This window comes from Carica papaya, chromosome 3, assembly GCF_054855325.1.
Source record: "Carica papaya isolate Zhongbai chromosome 3, ASM5485532v1, whole genome shotgun sequence".
In the NCBI taxonomy this organism is placed as follows: Eukaryota; Viridiplantae; Streptophyta; class Magnoliopsida; order Brassicales; family Caricaceae; genus Carica; species Carica papaya.
In genome coordinates, this window is record NC_142311.1 from 3,768,432 (window position 1) to 3,788,967 (window position 20,536).

Below are 20,536 nucleotides of genomic sequence, written 5' to 3' on the forward strand. Positions count from 1 at the left end.
GAATCAGTAAGTTTGGCAAGAGGAAAAAATTAAATCCCCAGTTTATTAGGCAATTTGAAATATTAAATAGAATTAATACCGCCGCTCACAAACTGGCACTACCTCCAAAACTATTCAGGATCCATAACGTGTTTTATGTGTCCATGCTATGCAAGTACAACCCGGACTCCTCTCGCGTCTTGGTACATGAGCCCCTTTCATTTTAAGAGGATCTGTCCTACGAGAAGGTACTGGTGGGTATTGTGAAGCGAAAGAGTTGAGTACTCCGCAATCAGAAAATTCCATTCGTTAAGGTCTTATGGCAAAATTACACATACATAGAGGCCACATGGGAGCTAGAATCAGATTTCAGATTCCACTATCCCCAATTGTTTGATTGAGTGAGAGAGAGAAATTTGAAAGACTGGATTTTTTTTGCTCACTTTTTTTGCTATGGGAAGATGATTTCAAATGGAGACGATCGATTGATATGTGTGATTTTCCGGAAGCGGAAGAGAAGCAAATTATGAAGGGAAGATGATGATTTCAGAAGGAGAAATTGCTTTAAAGAAGAGAAGGGAAAACGATTTCAGATGGAGACGAGAAGAAGAAAAATAGATTGTGAAGAAAAGAAACAGGTCAAGTTACTGCGTGAAGGAAGGAAAATTTGGAAAGAAATGATAGTTTTTTAAGGTTAAAACGAGAATTAATAAAATTTAATGAAGATATAATCAGAACAAAAATATGAGCATATAAAAAACTACCGATTTGGTGGTTTTAAAAATTCGCCCAAAATTTGTCTTTTGGATACCATGAAACACCCTCAAATAACTATACTATCATAAAACAAACAAAATTTTACTATCCCAACACTATACTTTACATTAATTAACAACGAAATAATACCATCCAAACAGAGAGTAAATAGAAATTCCAATCTCAAGAACAATTTATTATGCCAGTTAAGTTGAAATAGAACACAGGCGACAAAAATATGCACATTAGAACCCTAACAACTTGTAGCCGATGAGGGTGATGCCACTTGTGTATGATTCTCTTTTAACCACGAGCCATGCTCCTTGAAATAGTTTCTCAAATGGACGTTAGATTCCTTGCAGCTTCTTCATTCCTTTTCCTGTCATTGTTTTTCACTGTCATAACTCTCTGTTTCGTCTGTGTCCTCCTCTTCCAGAGGCAATTTCCTGGTAGTATCCTGTTTAGAAAGCTGATCTCGTAGCTCTCTGAGTTTTGCTTTCTTCGAGTTCAAAACATGGAGAAACTAGGGGCAGAAAAAAGACAATAAAGTTATCATTGGAGGTGAAGATAAGTCTCTCTCCAACTGAGCAGCCTATATCTTACAACGATCTAAACACCAAAATGATGCAAGTGTAGCACAAAAAAATGAGCGATATTGCCCGAATAAAACTGCCACAAAACCTTTTCCATTATAGCAAGACCATAGGATTGATTAACACTAAGTTCAGATAAATATAAGTAAAATCTGCGGGAAAATGAAATGAATATAGGAGCTTTGGAAGGAAGGAACTGCAACCTTGCCTCTGAGGCATGGTGCCTCCATAATCCTCCAACTTTATATTAAGTGAACCAGAAACTCAGAATGCTTAAAAATGAAATAATAATTAATTTTTTTTAAAAAAACTGTTTCTCTGATACCATGGAGATAAAATGCTATGAAGGAAAAATGTTCAAATTTTCGGATAACCAAATTCTACGAGAATAAAGAAAAGTCTTGTTGTGATGTTCTATTAGGTTTAGGATAGGAATGTCTACAATATTCCCCAAAAAAAGAAGGATAGGAATGTCTAAAATAGTGCATTGGTTAGGCGGTGTGAATTGCTGCCTATTTCTATTCACATATTTCAAAAAATGTGTTGAGGATTACAAATGTTGCAATCATATGTAAATCAGCAATAACAAATATGAAAGAAAATAATATACCTTTGCATAAATTGCAGACTCAAATTCTGATTTCTCATTGCTGAACTTTTCACTCTGTGCTAAGCATTTCTCAGCTTCCACTTTTAATCTCTCATTTGATTGAATCTTTCTAACAACTTCTTCCTATGCAGACAAGGGAAAATATTGTCGAATACAAGTATAGAAATAGACTATTAATTATAAGCATGAGATTTGTGAGTGATACGATTGCGAGGATGTGTCAGTAATAGAGACTAAGTGAAGAGCAGATGATATATGTCCAAAAAAAATAAAAAAAAAGGAAAAAAGAAAACTCGTCAAACCAGAGGAAGATATGAAACAAATACTTTTAAACAATTCTTGAAAGAAGAGGGAAATCATATTTATTGTCTTCTATCAAAATAAAATAAGATCCAGCTTTTCTTGAGAGGGATATATCTGATAATTTAACCACTTAAGCTTCTCAGAGATATTAATAACAATACCGCTCAGATTAAAAAGAAAAGAATGGATTATATTAAATTCCCAAGTGTTTGACCATAAAATGCTCAGTAGTAACGTTAACCATACTTAGGTAACACATAGCATATTTGCTAATCATACCTAATTAATAGCCAAGCAATGTGCACTACTGTGTATTTTGGCTGATCAGAACTCCACTTCCTAGAAGCACTAGGATCTGAAGCTTGGATCACTTTCATAGATATTATATTAGAAGATCCCTCCAGCAGAATATTAAAGTTAAATTTGACTAGACTGGTGGTTGAAAATCATGAGTTGAATGCTCAGTAACTAATTTCGTAGATCCTACAAGTTACTTGATTCATGGAAGACGCGATTCTAATATGTTGCAGCATTTCTAAGAATAGTTGCAGCGCAGGTAATTCACTTGAAGAAATTGCATAAAGTTTATACAAGAGTCACATAAATAATAAGTGATTGATAAAGTGAGAAACTTCAAAATCAAATAAAAACATTAAGTGACAAGTAAATGTCATGCGGGTAAGCTTGACAGGCATTTCCCATAGAAGCAAGATGACATAGAATCTTACACTCAGTCTCATGTTTGCATCCATAAGAAAATCCAAAATCTCTGATGTTATCTTCCTGCTATCAGGTGATGGCTTACATTTCCATCGCCATTCAAGTTTGGTCCCTTCCTTCTCAAAAGTCCACGAGAGCTGCAAAAACATAATAGCAGATGACGGCATGAATTCTGCTCCCCAGTTTTTACTTCTTAATTCAATTTTCTAAAAGATTAGGTTTCTTATCCAACTCTATTGTTGTCCTACTCTAGATTAGCAAACAATAACATTTCAAAACCAAAAGAGAAAAACAAAAAGTATTAACTCTTTTATTGCCATCACCAGCATCAGAAAATCTGTAAACCGAACCAGGCTGTTGAAATCCTAAGTACCGCTCCGCCAATTCTATATATTCAGCCACTGGTTGGTCCCACTGCAAGGCTCGTTCTCTCACCTCCTCTTCACTCGCTGCGATCGAGAAGTAAAATAAGAATGATTCCGCGAAGAATTTAAAACTTCAACAATTTTGATATAAAAAAATACGAATGATGAGTTCGGAGGTTCAGGCACCGTCACATAGCCAAGCATGACGGCCGTCAGTGATGGAGAGGTGGAAGCTAGAGGCGAGCCACGTGCCTTTGACGAAGATGGGGTCGTTATCGGGGATTTCTAGCTTAAGGCATGTATGTCTCGTTGCTTCTACGTCCATTACTTGAGTGTAAGTTTCTTCCAAGAGAAGTTGCTAGTGCTAAAAGGTGTTTTCACAACCAGGTGGTACAGAGAAAATGTGAAAAATAAATCGAAATTAGGGAATCTTCACTGGTTCTATTATAAGCAGAACCGAATGATACCGTTCAAGGCGACTTTTCAATATTGCTTCTCTACTTGCTTGCCGCCCCTTTCTCTTTTTTCTACTCTAATCACTCCCTTTTTTTTCCCTTTCTTCCTTTCTGCTTTTATGATCTCCTTCCTCTTCTCTCCCGACTTTCTGCTCAGACCATACTCCTAAGCGCCTCTTTTTCTTTAAAAGTTCTCTCTGCCCTACTCTTCCGCTCTCACACTTGTGACCTTCTGAAGACGTGTTTAGTCAACCGCCAGAAAGAAACCTTCATGAGAGCCCAAAGGGCGTCGTTTGACCGGAGGAGATAAATGCTGGGGTGGGCTTTTATATGGGCCGAAAAGGGTTTTGTGGGGGTCAAAATGGGATTTAGATTAGTAGACAGGAATGATTTTTTTTTGAAATCTTTTTTTGATAGTACGAAAACTAATTATTATAATTATATTAATAATAACAGCAAGAATAATACTAAATTATAATAACTTAATCTAAATTTATTCAAAGTCAAAACGAAATTAGTTCAAAAAATTTTATGGTATTAATATATTTAATATTAGAGAGAGATTTTTGTTAGTATTTTCTTGAAATTTTTGGGTTCTGAAGAGGTCCACCTCCTTCTGATTTTTTATTCAATTTTTTAGCAGTATACACCCAAACAAGCTACCAAATTCAAGAAAGAAACCGAATGATTTGCAGAAATTATTCAAGCAACTCCAAATTTGCCAATTTTGGTTACACGTGGTAAATATTATAATTTTCAAAATATAAAGTAGAGGAAATTGGGCAAGAAGAAAGTATAATACTTAAAATTTGAAATTAGAATATTAATTTCATTCAAATTTGTATGTTATTTAAATTGTATTTTCATTTTTACTTTATAAATTTGAAATTTGAATTAAAAATCAATCAAACAAGAAATTTGCAATTCAAAACATAATTTTAATTAAAAATGTTATATATAAAAATTTATTATTTTAGAAAGACTCTGTTGTTTTCAATTAAATTAATTGAAGATTTATAAATATATATATATTTTTTTTATAGGTTTATTACTGTGGGTAATCTTTACTACGTGGTGGAAACGAAGAGCTTGCTGGGAATTGGCTACTGATAAAGGTAATCCACAGTAGTGCTAATTGGCGTCTATCACTCTCTCCAAACTCAAATCGCTCGTATCACGCCATCATGTCCCTCAGATCCTCTCATTTTCGCTCCATAATTCTTCCAACTGTCTTCTTCATCGGCCTTCTTTCTTCCTCAGCTCAACAAAATGAAGACCCAACTATTACAACAATGGAGGCCTTCTCCGGTTACCCACTTCATGAACCAAATGAATCACCTACCTTACACCTCGCTTCTTCCTTATCACTTGATGCTCAAGCCCTACAAGAGCAGGTAGTTTTACATATCAGGGAATATCTCATATGTAGTCTGTCATCGGAACTCAATATTTCACACTCTAGTTGTATTTACTCGTTAATCTCTTATGTTGATGTTGTGAAATTTTTCATGTTAGATTGACGAGCTCTCTACTTTCTCCGATTCTACTGCCCCTTCGGTTACCAGGATTCTCTACTCAGAGAAGGATGTTTTGGCGCGCAGGTAATCGGTGACATAATAGTATTCTGTAGTAGTGCTGCTGTTGCTGACAATGTATTTATAATTAGGGGAAATTAGATGTCTAAAATTGATACTGCGTTTAACTTAAAAAAATGTGCCTTTTTATTTTTAATGAAAACGTTTTCTTCTTCTCATTTTCTGAATTCGTATATGCTTATAGTTATCACTTCCTAATTCATATATGCTTATAGTTACGAATAAAAAATTGTATGATATTTTCAAATGAATGTAATATACTTCAAAATATTTTTCTTGCTAACAGAGGAGCCTATGTGTAAATTCAATTGCACATGCTAATGATCCTTAAGTTATATAATTTTCAGGTATAAAACAATCATTTTTGTTTTGTTTTTGATTTTCCTTAAACTTAAAACTATTGAAGCTAAAGTTCAAAAGTAGTTCAAAATTACCTGGAGCAAATAGTTATATATTCTCTTCAAGAATGATGTCTCCATTAGCTTTTCAATTTCATATTTTTATTATATTCTTCCATTAACTTTTTATTTTGATTGACAGATGTGGTTTAGGTAGTTTAGTTACTTTAATAATCATGTATGAGCTGATGCACCAAATCAGAATTTTTTAGAAATCCATGACTTGATTTATAATCATACCTAAAACTTATACCCTCTTAATTGTCTCTCTGTTGTTATGAGAAAAAGATGCAAAAATGCCATAACTTTGATAGGTTGGTTGGTCATCTGATTCTTTTCCTGCAGACCTATAGTAGTTTTAGTCTAGTGAAATGCTAACTGTCTGTATGCGCAGCCTTGTTTTATTTATATTTGTTTAACATCTCTACTTTCTAGAGCTGTTGGTTTGAAGTTCAATGACTGAAGTGCTCTGCTTTTCATAACCTAATGTGGCTGCATGATGCCTTGTGAATATTTTGAATATCTGGCTCTGAGTTGGCCCTTGTATGGAGAAGATTCCTCTTGCATGGTTAAAAGTGTTTAAATTCATGTCCGAGATTGCTTGATCATTTCCTCATAAAAGCATCGTATGATTACAGATATTAGATGAGTTGGACTTATACATAGTTATATTTATCCCTTTTTACAGGAACTTGTGTGTATAATCTAATTGTTCTCTTTACCTGCAGATACGTCAAAAACTTGATGAGACTTGCTGGTCTCTCTGTTAGAGAGGATGCTGTTGGTAACATATTTGGCCGATGGTGGGTTAATGTCATTGTTTTTTATATTTGGTCATCGCACTCGTTTTTAATTCTTAATTTGAAATCTAATGTAAGGTTCTTCCTGTAACCTCAAGCAACTTAGAAAAAAAAAAAAGAACACATAGACAGACTAGGTAATAGCTAGACAAATGATTGGCTCTTTTCCTTTTATCTAAGCTTGATACATGTTAGTAGATCATGCATCAGCATTAAAAACTAGGAAAATCACTGCTTCTCAGTGATAAATTTATTAAAGAATATTCTTGGGATTTTGGCAGCATATCAAGTAAGCTTCTAGGTCATATATGATTTTTTGCATCTGCCACTCTACCAAAAGCTATATTCTGATGTTTGCTTCCTTTTCTATTTTTCTAATATTAGGTTTAATTTAACATCTTACAAGGCTCTATATTTGCTTCTTTTTCCTTTGAGCTATTTTCATTCTTCTTTTTGCCATTTGGAGTCGAGTTTCATTATTTTCTTTGTATTTTCCAGAAAGCTTTCAAAATGGTATATGTCATGCATTCATTTTGCAGGGATGGCTATAAACCTGAGCTTGCTGCAGTAGCCACTGGTTCTCATACTGATGCTATTCCATATTCTGGGAAGTACGATGGGGTTGTTGGTGTTTTAGGTGCAATAGAAGCTATCAATGTACTAAAAAGGTTTGCAGTTCCCATCCATTTTATGTTTGAAATGAAGTCACAGATGTATGGAGTAACGATCACCATACTGATTCTGCTCTTTTTTCTTCTTTTTTTTTTTGAGAGAGAGATATGATGCTGCTTAGGATAATGGTTGAAGTATACATGATAAAATTTTTTGTTTCATCTTTGCAAAATGCAATAACCATATATGTAAGTAATCCACATAAATACATCGAGTATGAAGATACCAAATATATCTTCCATCAATTTTCAGTACTGTACCCAGTTACAAAATTGAGCTGGACCATCCTGGGACGTCCTTCTAGTGACCCAGATTGAAGCAAGTTGGGCCCTAGGTGTGTTAGTGATGACAAGTACCATGATTCTGTAATCCCTGGTGGGACATCTGACATGTGAGCATCTTCACTTTCCTGCAGTGAAAGATATATGATGGTCCTCCCACGAGTTGGGTAGTGGTAATTCAGATATCATGATGTCTTATTTTTGTTTGTCACCTCGCCATTTTGAACTACAAAAGAAAGGATGCTTGTGCTCGAGATGATCTCAAGCTGAAGTTTTGAATGTTGTCATGTCTCTTTTCTGTTTTTATTTACCAAAATGTCCTGATCCTAAGAAATTTAAATGCTAATTCATAATACCTGCAGTTTCTGAAAACTAATGTTTATAACACAACTTTAGTGTTACACTAACTGGAAACTTCACAGATCTGGGTTCAAGCCTAAAAGGTCTCTGGAGATCATCTTTTTCACCTCAGAGGAGCCTACACGATTTGGAATCAGCTGTTTGGGCAGGTATGGCCCTTCAAATGGTAAATGCATGTGCTCATTTGTCATTTATGGCTTGATTTTTTTTGCACCTAATCTTTGCAACCCTAACATTTTATTTCTAATTCCGGATACCCTGTAACTGAGATGATGCATTGATCTGAACATTCAAACTTTCATTTGAAGTTCCTCATATATTCACTTTACTTGCAGCCGCTTATTGGCAGGGAGTGAGGCACTTGCAGAAGGTTTGAAAACTACAGTTGATGGCCAAAATATATCCTTTCTTGATGCTGCAAGAGCTGCTGGTTATGCAAAAGACAAAGATGAGTTATCCAGTGTGTTTATGAAGAAAGGAGATTACTTTGCCTTTTTAGAGTTGCATATTGAGCAAGGGCCCATTCTTGAGGAGGAAGGTTGGCTACTTTTCATCAGTAATGTTTTCCTTGTATAGAAACTTCTATCAGTTTCCATTTATTCTCAATATGCTTTAATCCAGGTGTATCAATTGGTGTTGTGACTGCCATTGCTGCCCCTGCAAGTATAAAGGTAGATTTTGAAGGGAATGGAGGCCACGCAGGTGCAGTCTTGATGCCAAACAGGTAAGAACTAACTACATCCAGTTTTTTAAAATCTAATATCAGATAACAACAAAGTGCTAGGAAATTAATCACAAAATCACGAAGCAAAAATAACAAAAATAGTGGATTTAATAGTATATAATGACTATCTCTATGGAGAATGAATTCACCATGGTATCATTTGTTCTGGTTGAATTTCCATACTGCTTACAGATAAATTTAATAATTTTTTCTGTAGCATGATAAATATATTATATATTATCAAAATACAAAAACATATTTTTAAGTAAAACGTAAAAACATACATATTATTTTAAAAATCATAATTTATAGGATACCATATAATATACTAATTTAGAATTAAAAATAACTTTTAAGTTCTAATAAAAATGAAGGTTGGGTTGCTCGCCTCCACTGGTTGTGCAGCCACTGGTCCAATAATTAGATTAGGACATGTGGCTGTGTGTGGGCATGTGGGTCTGCAGCCCCAACTGGACACTGGTTGTATAGTTTCTAACTTCCACATAAATATATATACATTATCAGTATGATAGTGTTGACCTATTGTAATTGACTGAATAAAGATGTTGTATGTCCTTTTTCTGTTCATCGTCCCTGTTAAATTATAACACTTTTTGGTCAATCGAATCTGATTCTGATTTCTAATTTACAATTTTGTAGTAGCTTTTTGAAGTTCTTATCAAATTAGGTATGTTAATGAAGCTATAACATGACAAGCAATATTTGTATTGTCGAATTATTTCTATCCCCTTCCTGGAAAGCTCTAAGCTAAGTAACTTTTGCATGTACTTTTTGGATCAGAAATGATGCAGGGCTGGCAGCTGCAGAGTTAGCTCTTGCTGTTGAGAAACATGTATTAGAATCTGGATCAGTGGATACTGTTGGGACTGTAGGTACTTGTTTTCCTTTATACATAGTGTTGGGTTGCAATATTTTATTTTGAAAAGGTTAACATTAAGTTACCTACTTCTGTATTTCATAGATCTCTAGAATATATCGTTACAAACTTTTGTCTTCCTAAGGTATTCTGGAGCTGCATCCTGGAGCAATCAACAGTATTCCGAGCAAATCACACCTAGAAATTGGTATGCTTCTTATAAGTTTCTGTGCCATCCTTTTTTGTCATAAGCACTCTATCTTAATTCTGTACCTGTTACTGGATTTATCTAAGTAAATTTTTCTTTGTTATTTATCTATTAATTTCTTTAAACTATTTTATCTTTTAACAGATACTCGAGACATTGATGAAGAGCGAAGGAACCTTGTAATTGAAAAAATTCATAAATCTGCTGTTACAATTGCCAAACACCGTCAAGTCAAGCTATCAGAATTCAAAATCGTCAATCAAGATCCACCCGCCCTTTCTGGGAAATTAGTAATCGAAACAATGGTAGCAGCATCGCGGGAGCTAAACCTTACACATAAGTTAATGATAAGCAGAGCTTATCATGATTCACTGTTTATGGCCAGGTACTTGCTTCTGGTTACATATATGGTTTAGAGAAAAGGTATGAGGGGAGAGAAGGTAGGGAATATCTGGAGAGGTTGGGGGCAGCTGACTGGTTATTTGAAGTATCATATGTTCATATGTCCATATGTCAGTTATCCCTTGGAAGAAGTGGATGGAGAGTGGAAATATTGGAACTAACAGTCCGTGTGGTTTAATTCCCATTCGATTGGTATCATATTCTTTTTCTTAATATTTAAAATATTCTTGATTAAATTTTCATTTTTGCATTTCAACCAATTGGACCCCATTTGATTCAGTTCAATTGCATTTCTTTACCTTTCAACTAAAAATCATACATTCATATTACATCATGCATAAAAATCTATATCTGAACTAGTAATTAAATGGTAAAAGAATAAGTATTGAACTGAATCAAATGACAAAGAAATGTTTCAGGATGGAATTTCAGAATTATATTTTATGAGGTTATGTCACCAATAAGTGGATATGCTTCAGAGGATGTATTGAATTCCAATGCTACTGGAAGCCAGACTCATGATTCCCAACATCGCTCAAATTCGATTCTGTCCAGCTCCAGGGCCCTACATATACCATACATCTACTTTCAAGTACTTCTGCTGATACGTACACCATATATCCTCCCTGCTGATACATTCATTGATTGTGCCCGTCAACCAGGGGCCTACTTAGGACGCCATTTGCTTTGAATCCTAAACTGGTTACATAATTTACATTACTAACTGTAGTATAGCAAAAATATTTGTATTGGTTATATCTGTTTCATTCTCCGTAACTAGATGCTAATGGTGCTGTTTAAACTTCCTTGCAGGATATGTCCAATGGGTATGATATTTATTCCGTGTTATAAAGGTATCAATACTTTTCTACTTCTAAAAAAGAAAAGAATATCATTCAGCTAATGTACTTCAATCTGAAGATGTAGAACCATGAAGCAGTTTTTTCTCTTTTAGTCGACCAATATTTCTTTCAATCTGAAGTAGAAACTGGAAATATGAGTCATTGAGAATACCAGTTATTGTTATGGTAAATATTTTAAAGTTCATAACAAAGAACCATCAATTTCTGCTAGACCAGTAGCTCTGGAGTTGGTGTTAGCTTTCTATTGTGTCCAAGAATGCTGAAAGGTGTTCTTTTGGGTAGCAAATTCATGATGAATCAGGAAATTGAAGCAACCTCAAGCAATGTTGACTTTGGTCTTGTTTTTGCAGGATACAGCCATAAACCTGAAGAATATGCTTCCCCTCAGGACATGGCAAACGGTGTCAAAGTGTTAGCACTAACACTTGCCAAGCTGGCTAGTCTGTAATTTGTTGTATGATGTTTTCAAATAATGAACATGGAAAACTCCATTTCTTCCTAACTCTTATTTGGAAATTTCCAACTTCTTCATAACTTTTGGCCAGAAATGACGCTGAAGAGCAGAAGAGAAGCTAATGGCCACTCTTTTCAATTAGAATTCTTATATTATTTTTTCTTCATTTTAGCCCCAAAGAACATCAGAAAGGCCAAAAATGAACCATCAGAACCCCAGCTGAGCTAAATTCATCGAAAGCGCAGCAGGGTGATTCCTGCCTTTCAGGAAACATTCTTTTTTGAGGAACTCGGAATTGTGAAACAAAGATTCTCAATTTACAGTGGAAGTAAGCATAAATCTTCTACTTCATCAAGTTACAGCGCAAGCAACAGGCATGACAATAATAGAGAAGGAATGATGCATTCATTTTCTATACCAACAACAATGAATTCTGAAGGGAAAGCAGCAAAAAAGTGTGACCAAAGGATACTAGATCGAAAATAGTCCCAGTTGCCAAGATTCTATCTGGTTGCATTAAAAGTGGTTTACAAAATTTTCATCTTTGCTCATACTTGCAGAAAAGGAAATTTCTGTCATTGCTTGGTAACAGATCATTCATTGTCAGTGTCTACGTTCTTGAATGCAGCAGCAACAATACCATTGCCAACTTTCTCACTCTTCACCAGAAAAATCTCAATCTACTCACAAAAAGATGAGGAGACGTCAGCAAACATTACCACTACTTGCTAATAAAGTGAAACCAGCATGAATTGTAAATAAAATTACCTTTGCTTTCTCAATGACGCGCCCATTTTCTTCGTTCTTTGATTTCTCCATTGGTGTCAGGATCGTAGATGTCATAATTTCTGTTGCATTGACAAATATTTAATCAGACAATTCATCGTTCTATTTCAAGCAACTAACTAAAGTAGATATGGCTCTTACTTGTCTCTATGGCGAGTCCATCTCTTTTCAGAATCTCGGAAATTGTAACAACAGTTGGAATAGCTGGAGTATGTAACTTGAGATGTCAGAAGACAACAATGCATGAGAACTAAAACCCTTCTATCATTACTAGAGACCTGAACAAGAAGATGAAAGAAACAGAGGGAAAAAACAAGGAAGGATTACCCATGCCAAGTGCAGAGAGCTCAACATTATTGTACTGCTTGATGTACTTCTGCAACAAACAGAACATTACATTTATAAACAGAATTTTGAATAGAAAACCAAATCAAACTGAAAGTTAGCCTGATGCAGGAAAGAAAAATGCCCAGACAATATGTAGAATAATGCTAATAGAATTCGGGTAGTGGATTAAATTCATATCCTATTCTGATGTAATGTTTATAAATCAACACAATCATAAACGGAAGCGAACAAAGAATCCCCAAATGTAGATCAAGTCCCTATTGAATATTTTAGTTTTCACAAAATCTTGAATATCCGTTTCCTTTCCAAAACCCAGAAGCCAAAAGAGAGACTGAAAAGATAAAGAAAATATCCTAATTCAACACCAAGGAAAACCACTTTGCTGGGGAAAAAGGCAACTAAAACCCATATGTCTTTCCCTGCAATTTTCTCAGGAAAAACAAATTCGTCGTAGTTGAAAAAGAAAAGAAAAGAAGAAGAAGAAGAAGAAGAAAAAGAGATTGACATACCTTGGCAAGATTGAGATAGAAGACGAAGGGTTTCTTGCTGTTGGAAACTTGGATCCTGTTGTTCTTTTTCTTCTTCTTGGTCAATGTCATTTCAGGAGCAGCCTCCGTCATCGCCACTGCAACAACTGGATTTTCAGCGTTGATTTCCCAGCTGTTATCTTTGTTCATTTCAGGAGCAGCTTCCATCATCGCCACTGCAACAACTGGATTTTCAGCGTTGATTTCCCAGCTGTTATCTTTGTTCATTTCAGGAGCAACCTCCATCATCGCCACTGCAACAACTGGATTTTCAGCGTTGATTTCCCAGCTGTTATCTTTGTTCATTTCAGGAGCAGCCTCCATCATCGCCACTGCAACAGCCTCCATTCTCGAATCTAGTTTGTGTTAAAAGGGCGGGAAAATTTTACAGAATTGGGAATGAGACGGTGTTTAGTGGAATGCGATTGCAAGTGCTTTTATGTTTCTAGTTTATTGGATGAGAGTTTTGCTTCTTTCGATTTTTGGCGGCAATACAAAACGGTTCAGGAAGTTGGAAGGCAGTTAAATTAGTTTCCCCAAAATAACGGATTTGCCCCTGTAGACTTCTTGTAATTACAAATTTACCCCTGTTGAAATTTCGATTCCGGTCTCTTTGAGTTTAGGACTGCGGACTGTTTCCCGACTGATTTTTCTTTAAACAATTATACTCAGTTTAAGTAAAATATAAATTACAGATATACTTTAAAATTTTAGGAAATAATATTTGCCTCTATTTTTTGTTTTTTTCAAAAAAATTTATTTTTCAAAATCAGATTTTATGTTTGGGTTCTTGTGAATGTGCCATGGATTTTGTTAGTGGTGTAGGTTCTTGATAATGTTCATTGTAAATGTAATGTTCTTGTAAGCTTTGAATTTCTGGTGTGTTCTGCCTTCGTTTTATTAAGTTTCTGGGATTTCCTTAAGGATTATGTTAATTTTCATTTTGTTAAGTTTTGTGGATTTCATTTTAGAATTTTTTTCCCTTTTCTTTAGATTTATAGTAATAAGATGTGAAGATGTGATATCCAATTCCGTGTAAGAAATATACGTAATTATTAAACTGCATATAAGGATTAAAGTTACACAACGTTAATAAATTATGTTTATATTTTTTAGGGTACGTGGTTTGGGTTTAAAAATTATTAAACTAATAGTGCTTAAATCTTAATCATTTCAAATAATATTAAAGTACGTGCCAATTTGGTTACTTCAGTTGGTTGATCTTGGATCTCGTAATTACTTAGATTGTGATTTATAATTATATGATATATAAATTTGAGAAAATTAAGGATTTGAGTAATAAAAATTATTATATTTCAATCTCACATTTAAAAAAAATATAATTATTGAATTTCATATAAAAACTTAAGTTCCATGTTACTAATAATTTGAGTTTGAGATTTTAAAAATTAAAAGTTTGGGTTCAAAAAATTATTATATTAGTGGTAATTGGGTATAAAGCATTAAAGAAGATCCACATACTTAAGATTCACATAGGTGCTTTGAGTCTAATATAGTTATGCATGCATGCAATAAAACTTGGTGGATCAATGCTCGGTATGAATTGCATCAATGTAGCATATTGCCTTAACTATCACATAAAATAAATTTTTGCATTATTCATTGTTGGTTATATTTATATCTTGTATAGATCCCACTATGTGCTTTCTTATTTTTCCTTTCTAAATTTCAAAAATGCATTTGTTAATTATGGATTCAAGGAGGCTTCAACTTCAAGAAATAAGTTTTCAACGAAAAGGGATCAATGCTCGTGGGAGATATATGCTTCTCATTTGGCAGATGGTAATACCTTTATGGTAAAGAACTTTACAATATTTATACTTACACAAGGAAAAAAATGAGAACATGAAAATTTTTTGGTTGTGAAAGTCCTAAGGCTTAACTTGAGGTTGGATCTAAAGATGATCTACCACTTGATGAAGGAGATATTAAATTAGAATTACGATGTTGAGACTTTATAGTTTTAATGTTACAAAGCAAAAAAGAGGGTGAATGATCACAAGGAATGGTCTTCTTTGTTTTTTATTTATTTTTAATATATTGAGGGACATAGTGGTGGGCAAATGACTCAACAATCTCATAATACTGCCACAAGCCAACGTTCAAACCAACCATTACATAAAGTAATATTTCGACGAAAGCAAAATTGGAGAACTTTACTTCTTGATTTACCTAATCTTTTAAAATTATAAATTGTTCTATGAAAGTTTGAAGTAGCTTTAAAATATTGAAGGTTTTAAAGTGATATCGGTTTGAAAATCTATATATATGGCTCAAAGGGACTTTTTAGCATCCACCATGATCACTCTCTGTAAATTCTAGTCATATATGTATTTGTAGAATGAAGTTTATTTGATTATCCATTGTTGTTGTGGCTTCATCTAACACCAATGTCATGTTTCTCTTCATTAACTCACGTTCCAAACAACTCAAAAAATTTTATAATCACAATCTAAACTCCTCACACTTGTTCTTTTACCTAACCACTTTCAAATATATATTTAAAGGCCCGAAACTTTAAAAAAAAAAAGAATATACATTATAATGGCAGAAGCAATTAATGATTTAGAGTTTATATTTCTTACACAGTAGATCCCGATGCTTATAGGGTTCCAGGAATGTCCATTTTAAAGAAATTAAAATAATAGAAACAAAAGTGAAACTAAAATCCTATGGAGTTAACCTCCACTGACAACTTTGATGGGGTCCAGGAGGTAACCTTTACTTGTAAGCCTCTTGTTGTTCAATATTTGGATCTTGATTTTCTTGATTTGAAATGATTAAATAGGAGGATGAGCTATACTAACCCAGTAAGAATATTACATTAATCACTGATACGAAAAATTGAAGGTTAGTAAAAATTATAAAACAAATAATATAACCATTAATTTAGATAAATTCATTTAAACATAAAACCATTTATTCCATACTTACCGTTATGAATTCTCAAAATCGACTTATGAAGACAATAACTCAAATAACATTGTGATTTCATATCCAAGTGAGCAAGAATAACAATTTATATTTTTTACCTGCTTACCGGTACTTCTGGGGGTGCATAGGAATGTTCCTCTACACGTGAACCCAATATCCAAATTTGTCAATTAATCGACCGTCTCCATACCCCGTTCAATAATAGGCGCCAAACATACTATTGTCTTGATATCTCGTCCGGTATGAGAGTGAACTATATTTTCTTAATCCTTGTAGTATGTGACTTATCAAGTTCATCCGATTGAGATAATGTCCACGGTAGGCTTTTTCCCTATGTATCAACTCCATATAACCTTTCCCAAGGTACCTAGTAAGTTTTTCATATATAGATTCACATCATCAATCAATTACCAATTACATACTGATATCCCATCTTTACAACTCAACAATCAGTCATGTAAAAAGACGATATGTAAATCAAGAAAAGATGATTGAGATATTTATTGTAATACAAACCAACATATGAGGGCTACGTAGTTAGGTAACTAAATAACCGAAAAAGTAATTAAAATTAGTAATTTAAAGCAAACAATAAAATAATAAATATTTTAGGCAGTATATGAGAAAATAAACAGTAAATTAGGGCAAATATACATTGATCGGTTCCGACTCTACTAATAACCTATAATTAATTTTTAGATTTTTTTAATTTTTACAAAATACAATGTTATTGATTATTAAGCTTTAATTTACCATAATAAAAAAAAAGATAAGAAATTCTTACTCCAGATCGGTGTCCGAAATACCGTACTTTTCACTACACTCCTAGCGATCCCCAAGTTTCTTGAATTTTTCATGCGAAAATTAAAAATACTCATCACATATCCAAAATACCCCTAAAGGCCAAAATAGGCATTTTAAATCTTTTTCGTCCAATTTTAGGGTTTCGGCACAACAGCGCCGTCGTGCTCCGACACCAACTCCGCAGTTCACGATGGCAGTTCTCTTCGGTCTGGTCATTTTTGGCCGATTTAGGCCAGATTTGGCCGATTTTGCACGTACACTTGTAAAAAAAACAAGTTATGAGGCATCAGTTTGTCGAAAAATGCAAAAAACCAAAATTCTACCAGCATAAGGTCTCTGGGTGCTGTGGCTTCACCGTTCCTCCTTCATAGCTAGGGTTCTCCTTCAGCTAACCTGCATTAGAAAAGAACGGGAAACCCGATAGTCAGAAAACTAAGAGAGACAGAAAATGGGAAAGAGGTTATCAGAGTAATTTTTGGGTTGCGGTCGCGACGACTTTACATAGTTTTGTTCGTATTTTTCAGTTTATTCGCCGCCCTTTTTGCTTCAATATGGGTGTGGGGAGGCTCATAATTCAATTTCAAGTGAAAAATTAAAAATTTTACCTCCTTCAGCGTCGACGGTGGCTTCAGTGCGACAGTGATAGCATCCCTCCGGTTGCTGGTCTTCCCTTTGGTCGCCCTTCTTCTTATTCCCCGATCAGGGTTGTCGGCTAGAGTTTTTGGAGCCGATTGAAGAGAGGTTTAAATATCTATTTTCTCTCTGATCTTGGCTGTTCATCTGCATCAACGTGGAGCCAGGAGAGTCATCCAATCATTGCCTGTTTAGGTCGATTGCATGGGGAATGTAGATCGTCCATTGCGATTAATCTCATCCGTCCAATTGCATAGGGATAGAAACTGCATCTGGGTCGTTCGTGAGCGTGAGACACCATCTGGGCCATCGGATTGCCCGTGCGGCCTCCCGTATGGAGCCGATGTCAATCTCTCCGCCACGCGGCGCGTTCTGACTCGTTTTGGTTGCTAACAGAACTGTCCCACGTGGCTATACTTTTATTTTTTACGATTTTATCCTTTGTTTTCAAATTTCTTTTCAAAAACACCTCCTTATTCACAATTTCACCCATTTTTCTCAGAATTATTTTTAATTTCACTATTGATTCTATTTTTCTCAAAAATTTTAAAAAAATTAAAATAAAATAAGATATAATTATTTATACATATATTTTTTATTAATTCAAAAAAATTATTCCGGTCCAAATTTTTGGACCTAAGTATTACAATATATGTATTTCAAAATTATTGAGATGGATGCATGCTATGCTACTTTATAGGGATTATGTTGGAGATTTGTTAATTCTATCTTTTATCTTGTCTTTTGTACATGGAATTGTTATCAACAACAATGTTATGCAAGCTTATTGATGTTACGACAACTTATTATGTTATGCTACGAAATTTCTCCCAAGTAGAATAAATTTGGAAGTAATGAAGTAGAGGAAGGCAGAAGGTTGTTTGTGAATACACTATGTGATGTATTTAGAGAGTGCAACTTAAAGAGTTATCATTGATGCAAGAGTGATGGAACTTGATCTTAATCATCAATCCTTTAACAAAATATGATAGGATGATGCACACATTTTAAATCTATATATATATATATATATCAATCATAATATAATAAAAATACATTAAAAAAAAAACCTTATTTTTAACTCAATTTTATACACAAAAAAGTACAGTCTTAACTAAATTTATAACTTTTCATAAAAAATAAATAAATTAATCATACGACTGAATTATTTTATATTTTATTTATTTAAATAATATAAATTAAAATTTAAACAATAATTTTGAACAACCATGTAGCCTTACCGACAAAATTTTTTTTTTTTTTTTAAATATATATATATATATATATAATAACTCACCCACTATAATCAATCAATGTTTTATTAACAAATTAATATATAGGCCCAAATATTCTTCTATAAATTATTTTAACACTTAAATTCTTCTCTCACCAAACGAGGAAAGATTTTAGGATTTCATTGATAGAAACACTTTGCTTATTACAAGAAGAGATGATGAAGACAAGACGGTTGTCATGAATCAGAGCCGTTGGCAGGTACTATCTGTGTGCTACGTGGGACCCCCATGATCATCATCATCCATTCACTTCACTTCAAACACAAGGTTCAAAAGCCTAATGGACCCACAACAATTCCTTACACTCTACTCCCATATATATATATATATATATATATATATATCTCTCTCTCTCTCTCTCTCTCTCTCCTTAAAGGTCCACTAAGTACAAACTTTGACAACCCATTCAAAAATAATTAATTCTTTCTCTAGGAGAACCACCTCATAATTCGAAATATATAAAATTCATATATATATATGTATATTAATTAACTATATCTACATTAATATATTAATAAAACCCAACAAGTAAAACATTGATTTAGTAAAAAATATTTAATACATAATATTTTAATTATAGAATTAATAATTTAAATTCGAGTCATATTCTTCACTTTATTTAAAAAATATTAACTTGTGAATCACAATTCAATATATTTTTTTAAGTTATGTAACGATGATTCTTTTTTTTTTATTATAAATTTTTTAAACCTCAAGTTATCTTTTCATTAAATGGAGAAGAATTTACTTTTAATAATTAATATATGAAAATTCATGTGAGAATATTGACTAATAAAATAAAAGAAAAATTAGGTTGGTATTGATCATAAACTTGTCATCTCTCGTGCATGCATTCGATTATGTGGAATCAGATTCAAAGGTTTGCATTTGTATATACATCCATATAATATATAATATATATATATATATATATATATATTATATGGATGTATTGGGGTGGGAGCATGGCGACATATATATTTCTTGACAACCCAATTTAGAAATCAGCTTAAGTTGGCAATCCAACCAATGTGTTTATGTCCGCATATGTATAAATTTATCTTTAGTAGGAAACAGATTTTACATGAAGATGAACATATATATATATATGTCTCTCTGTGTGTGTGTATGTATATATATATATATATATATATAGAGAGAGAGAGAGAGACACACACACACACATTCTTTAAAGTAAGAAAAGCCTCGAAAGTCCTAAATAAGTTGCTTACAATTATAATATTAGAGGGTATTAGAGCTTTATCAAAAGGGTTAAGCGGGAATAATCATTTGGATGAAATGTCTTCTCTTTAATATCTTTTGTCTTAATCCCTTACAATATTACAATACCTAATTTGTCTTGCCACTCAATACAAATAAAATAATATTATCATGTTTACTTGAATCAAAGTTATATATATATATAAATATATATATTTAAATTTGTTTTGGTTTATTATCTCAATAAAGAAAATCACACTTAATAATTTAATTAAGCTTTGTAAAACCTCCTAAGTAATTTTTTTAATGTAATTAACTCTTTCTCTACCTACATATTAAATTGAAATGTTAATTAATTAGTGACAAGTATACCAAATTCTATAATAATATATAATTTTTTATTAATAGTTGGGACAATCATTATAATGCCCACTTCAATAAATTTACCTAAATTATAATATAAAATAAATATAATATGAATGGTTCCAAGAAAAAGTGGTGGTAGTGTATGTTCATAAATAAGTCATACTCATTTGTATGTACTTTGCAACA

General features: G+C 33.3%; 3 protein-coding genes across 3 annotated transcripts; 1 reads left to right on the top strand and 2 right to left on the bottom strand.

The window, feature by feature from the left end:
* Nucleotides 1-821: 821 nt before the first annotated feature.
* Nucleotides 822-4,060, bottom strand: LOC110814034 (DNA repair protein XRCC4). The gene is given in 6 exon segments (XM_022041348.2): nucleotides 822-1,129; nucleotides 1,131-1,258; nucleotides 1,939-2,061; nucleotides 2,970-3,098; nucleotides 3,268-3,410; nucleotides 3,513-4,060. Coding segments are annotated over 6 exon segments (720 nt in total). The 5' UTR covers nucleotides 3,652-4,060; the 3' UTR covers nucleotides 822-1,071.
* A 778-nt stretch (nucleotides 4,061-4,838) lies between these two features.
* Nucleotides 4,839-11,581, top strand: UAH (ureidoglycolate amidohydrolase). The gene is made up of 12 exons (XM_022041347.2): nucleotides 4,839-5,175; nucleotides 5,297-5,382; nucleotides 6,503-6,577; nucleotides 7,114-7,242; nucleotides 7,950-8,036; nucleotides 8,223-8,425; nucleotides 8,509-8,611; nucleotides 9,413-9,504; nucleotides 9,634-9,696; nucleotides 9,841-10,081; nucleotides 10,912-10,952; nucleotides 11,312-11,581. The coding sequence occupies exons 1-12, from the start codon at nucleotides 4,966-4,968 to the stop codon at nucleotides 11,407-11,409; spliced, it is 1,428 nt and encodes a 475-aa protein (XP_021897039.1). The 5' UTR covers nucleotides 4,839-4,965; the 3' UTR covers nucleotides 11,410-11,581.
* A 6-nt stretch (nucleotides 11,582-11,587) lies between these two features.
* On the bottom strand, nucleotides 11,588-13,568 carry LOC110814045 (uncharacterized protein At2g34160-like). Its single transcript, XM_022041362.2, has 5 exons — nucleotides 13,059-13,568; nucleotides 12,529-12,577; nucleotides 12,343-12,405; nucleotides 12,184-12,263; nucleotides 11,588-12,095 (listed from the first exon to the last, which is right to left on the bottom strand). The coding sequence occupies exons 1-5, from the start codon at nucleotides 13,422-13,424 to the stop codon at nucleotides 12,009-12,011; spliced, it is 645 nt and encodes a 214-aa protein (XP_021897054.1). The 5' UTR covers nucleotides 13,425-13,568; the 3' UTR covers nucleotides 11,588-12,008.
* Nucleotides 13,569-20,536: the final 6,968 nt, after the last annotated feature.

Bases quoted from the DNA above. Each gene is read 5' to 3' on its own strand.
- UAH (XM_022041347.2), top strand. From the start codon at position 4,966: ATGTCCCTCAGATCCTCTCATTTTCGCTCCATAATTCTTCCAACTGTC. The intron at 9,505-9,633 runs GTACTTGTTTTC...TGTCTTCCTAAG, and splicing joins GGATACTGTTGGGACTGTAG to GTATTCTGGAGCTGCATCCT. The intron at 10,082-10,911 runs GTACTTGCTTCT...ACTTCCTTGCAG, and splicing joins GATTCACTGTTTATGGCCAG to GATATGTCCAATGGGTATGA.
- LOC110814045 (XM_022041362.2), bottom strand. From the start codon at position 13,424: ATGGAGGCTGTTGCAGTGGCGATGATGGAGGCTGCTCCTGAAATGAAC. The intron at 12,578-13,058 runs GTATGTCAATCT...TGTTTGTTGCAG, and splicing joins TCTATCTCAATCTTGCCAAG to AAGTACATCAAGCAGTACAA. The intron at 12,406-12,528 runs GTAATCCTTCCT...TACATACTCCAG, and splicing joins GCTCTCTGCACTTGGCATGG to CTATTCCAACTGTTGTTACA.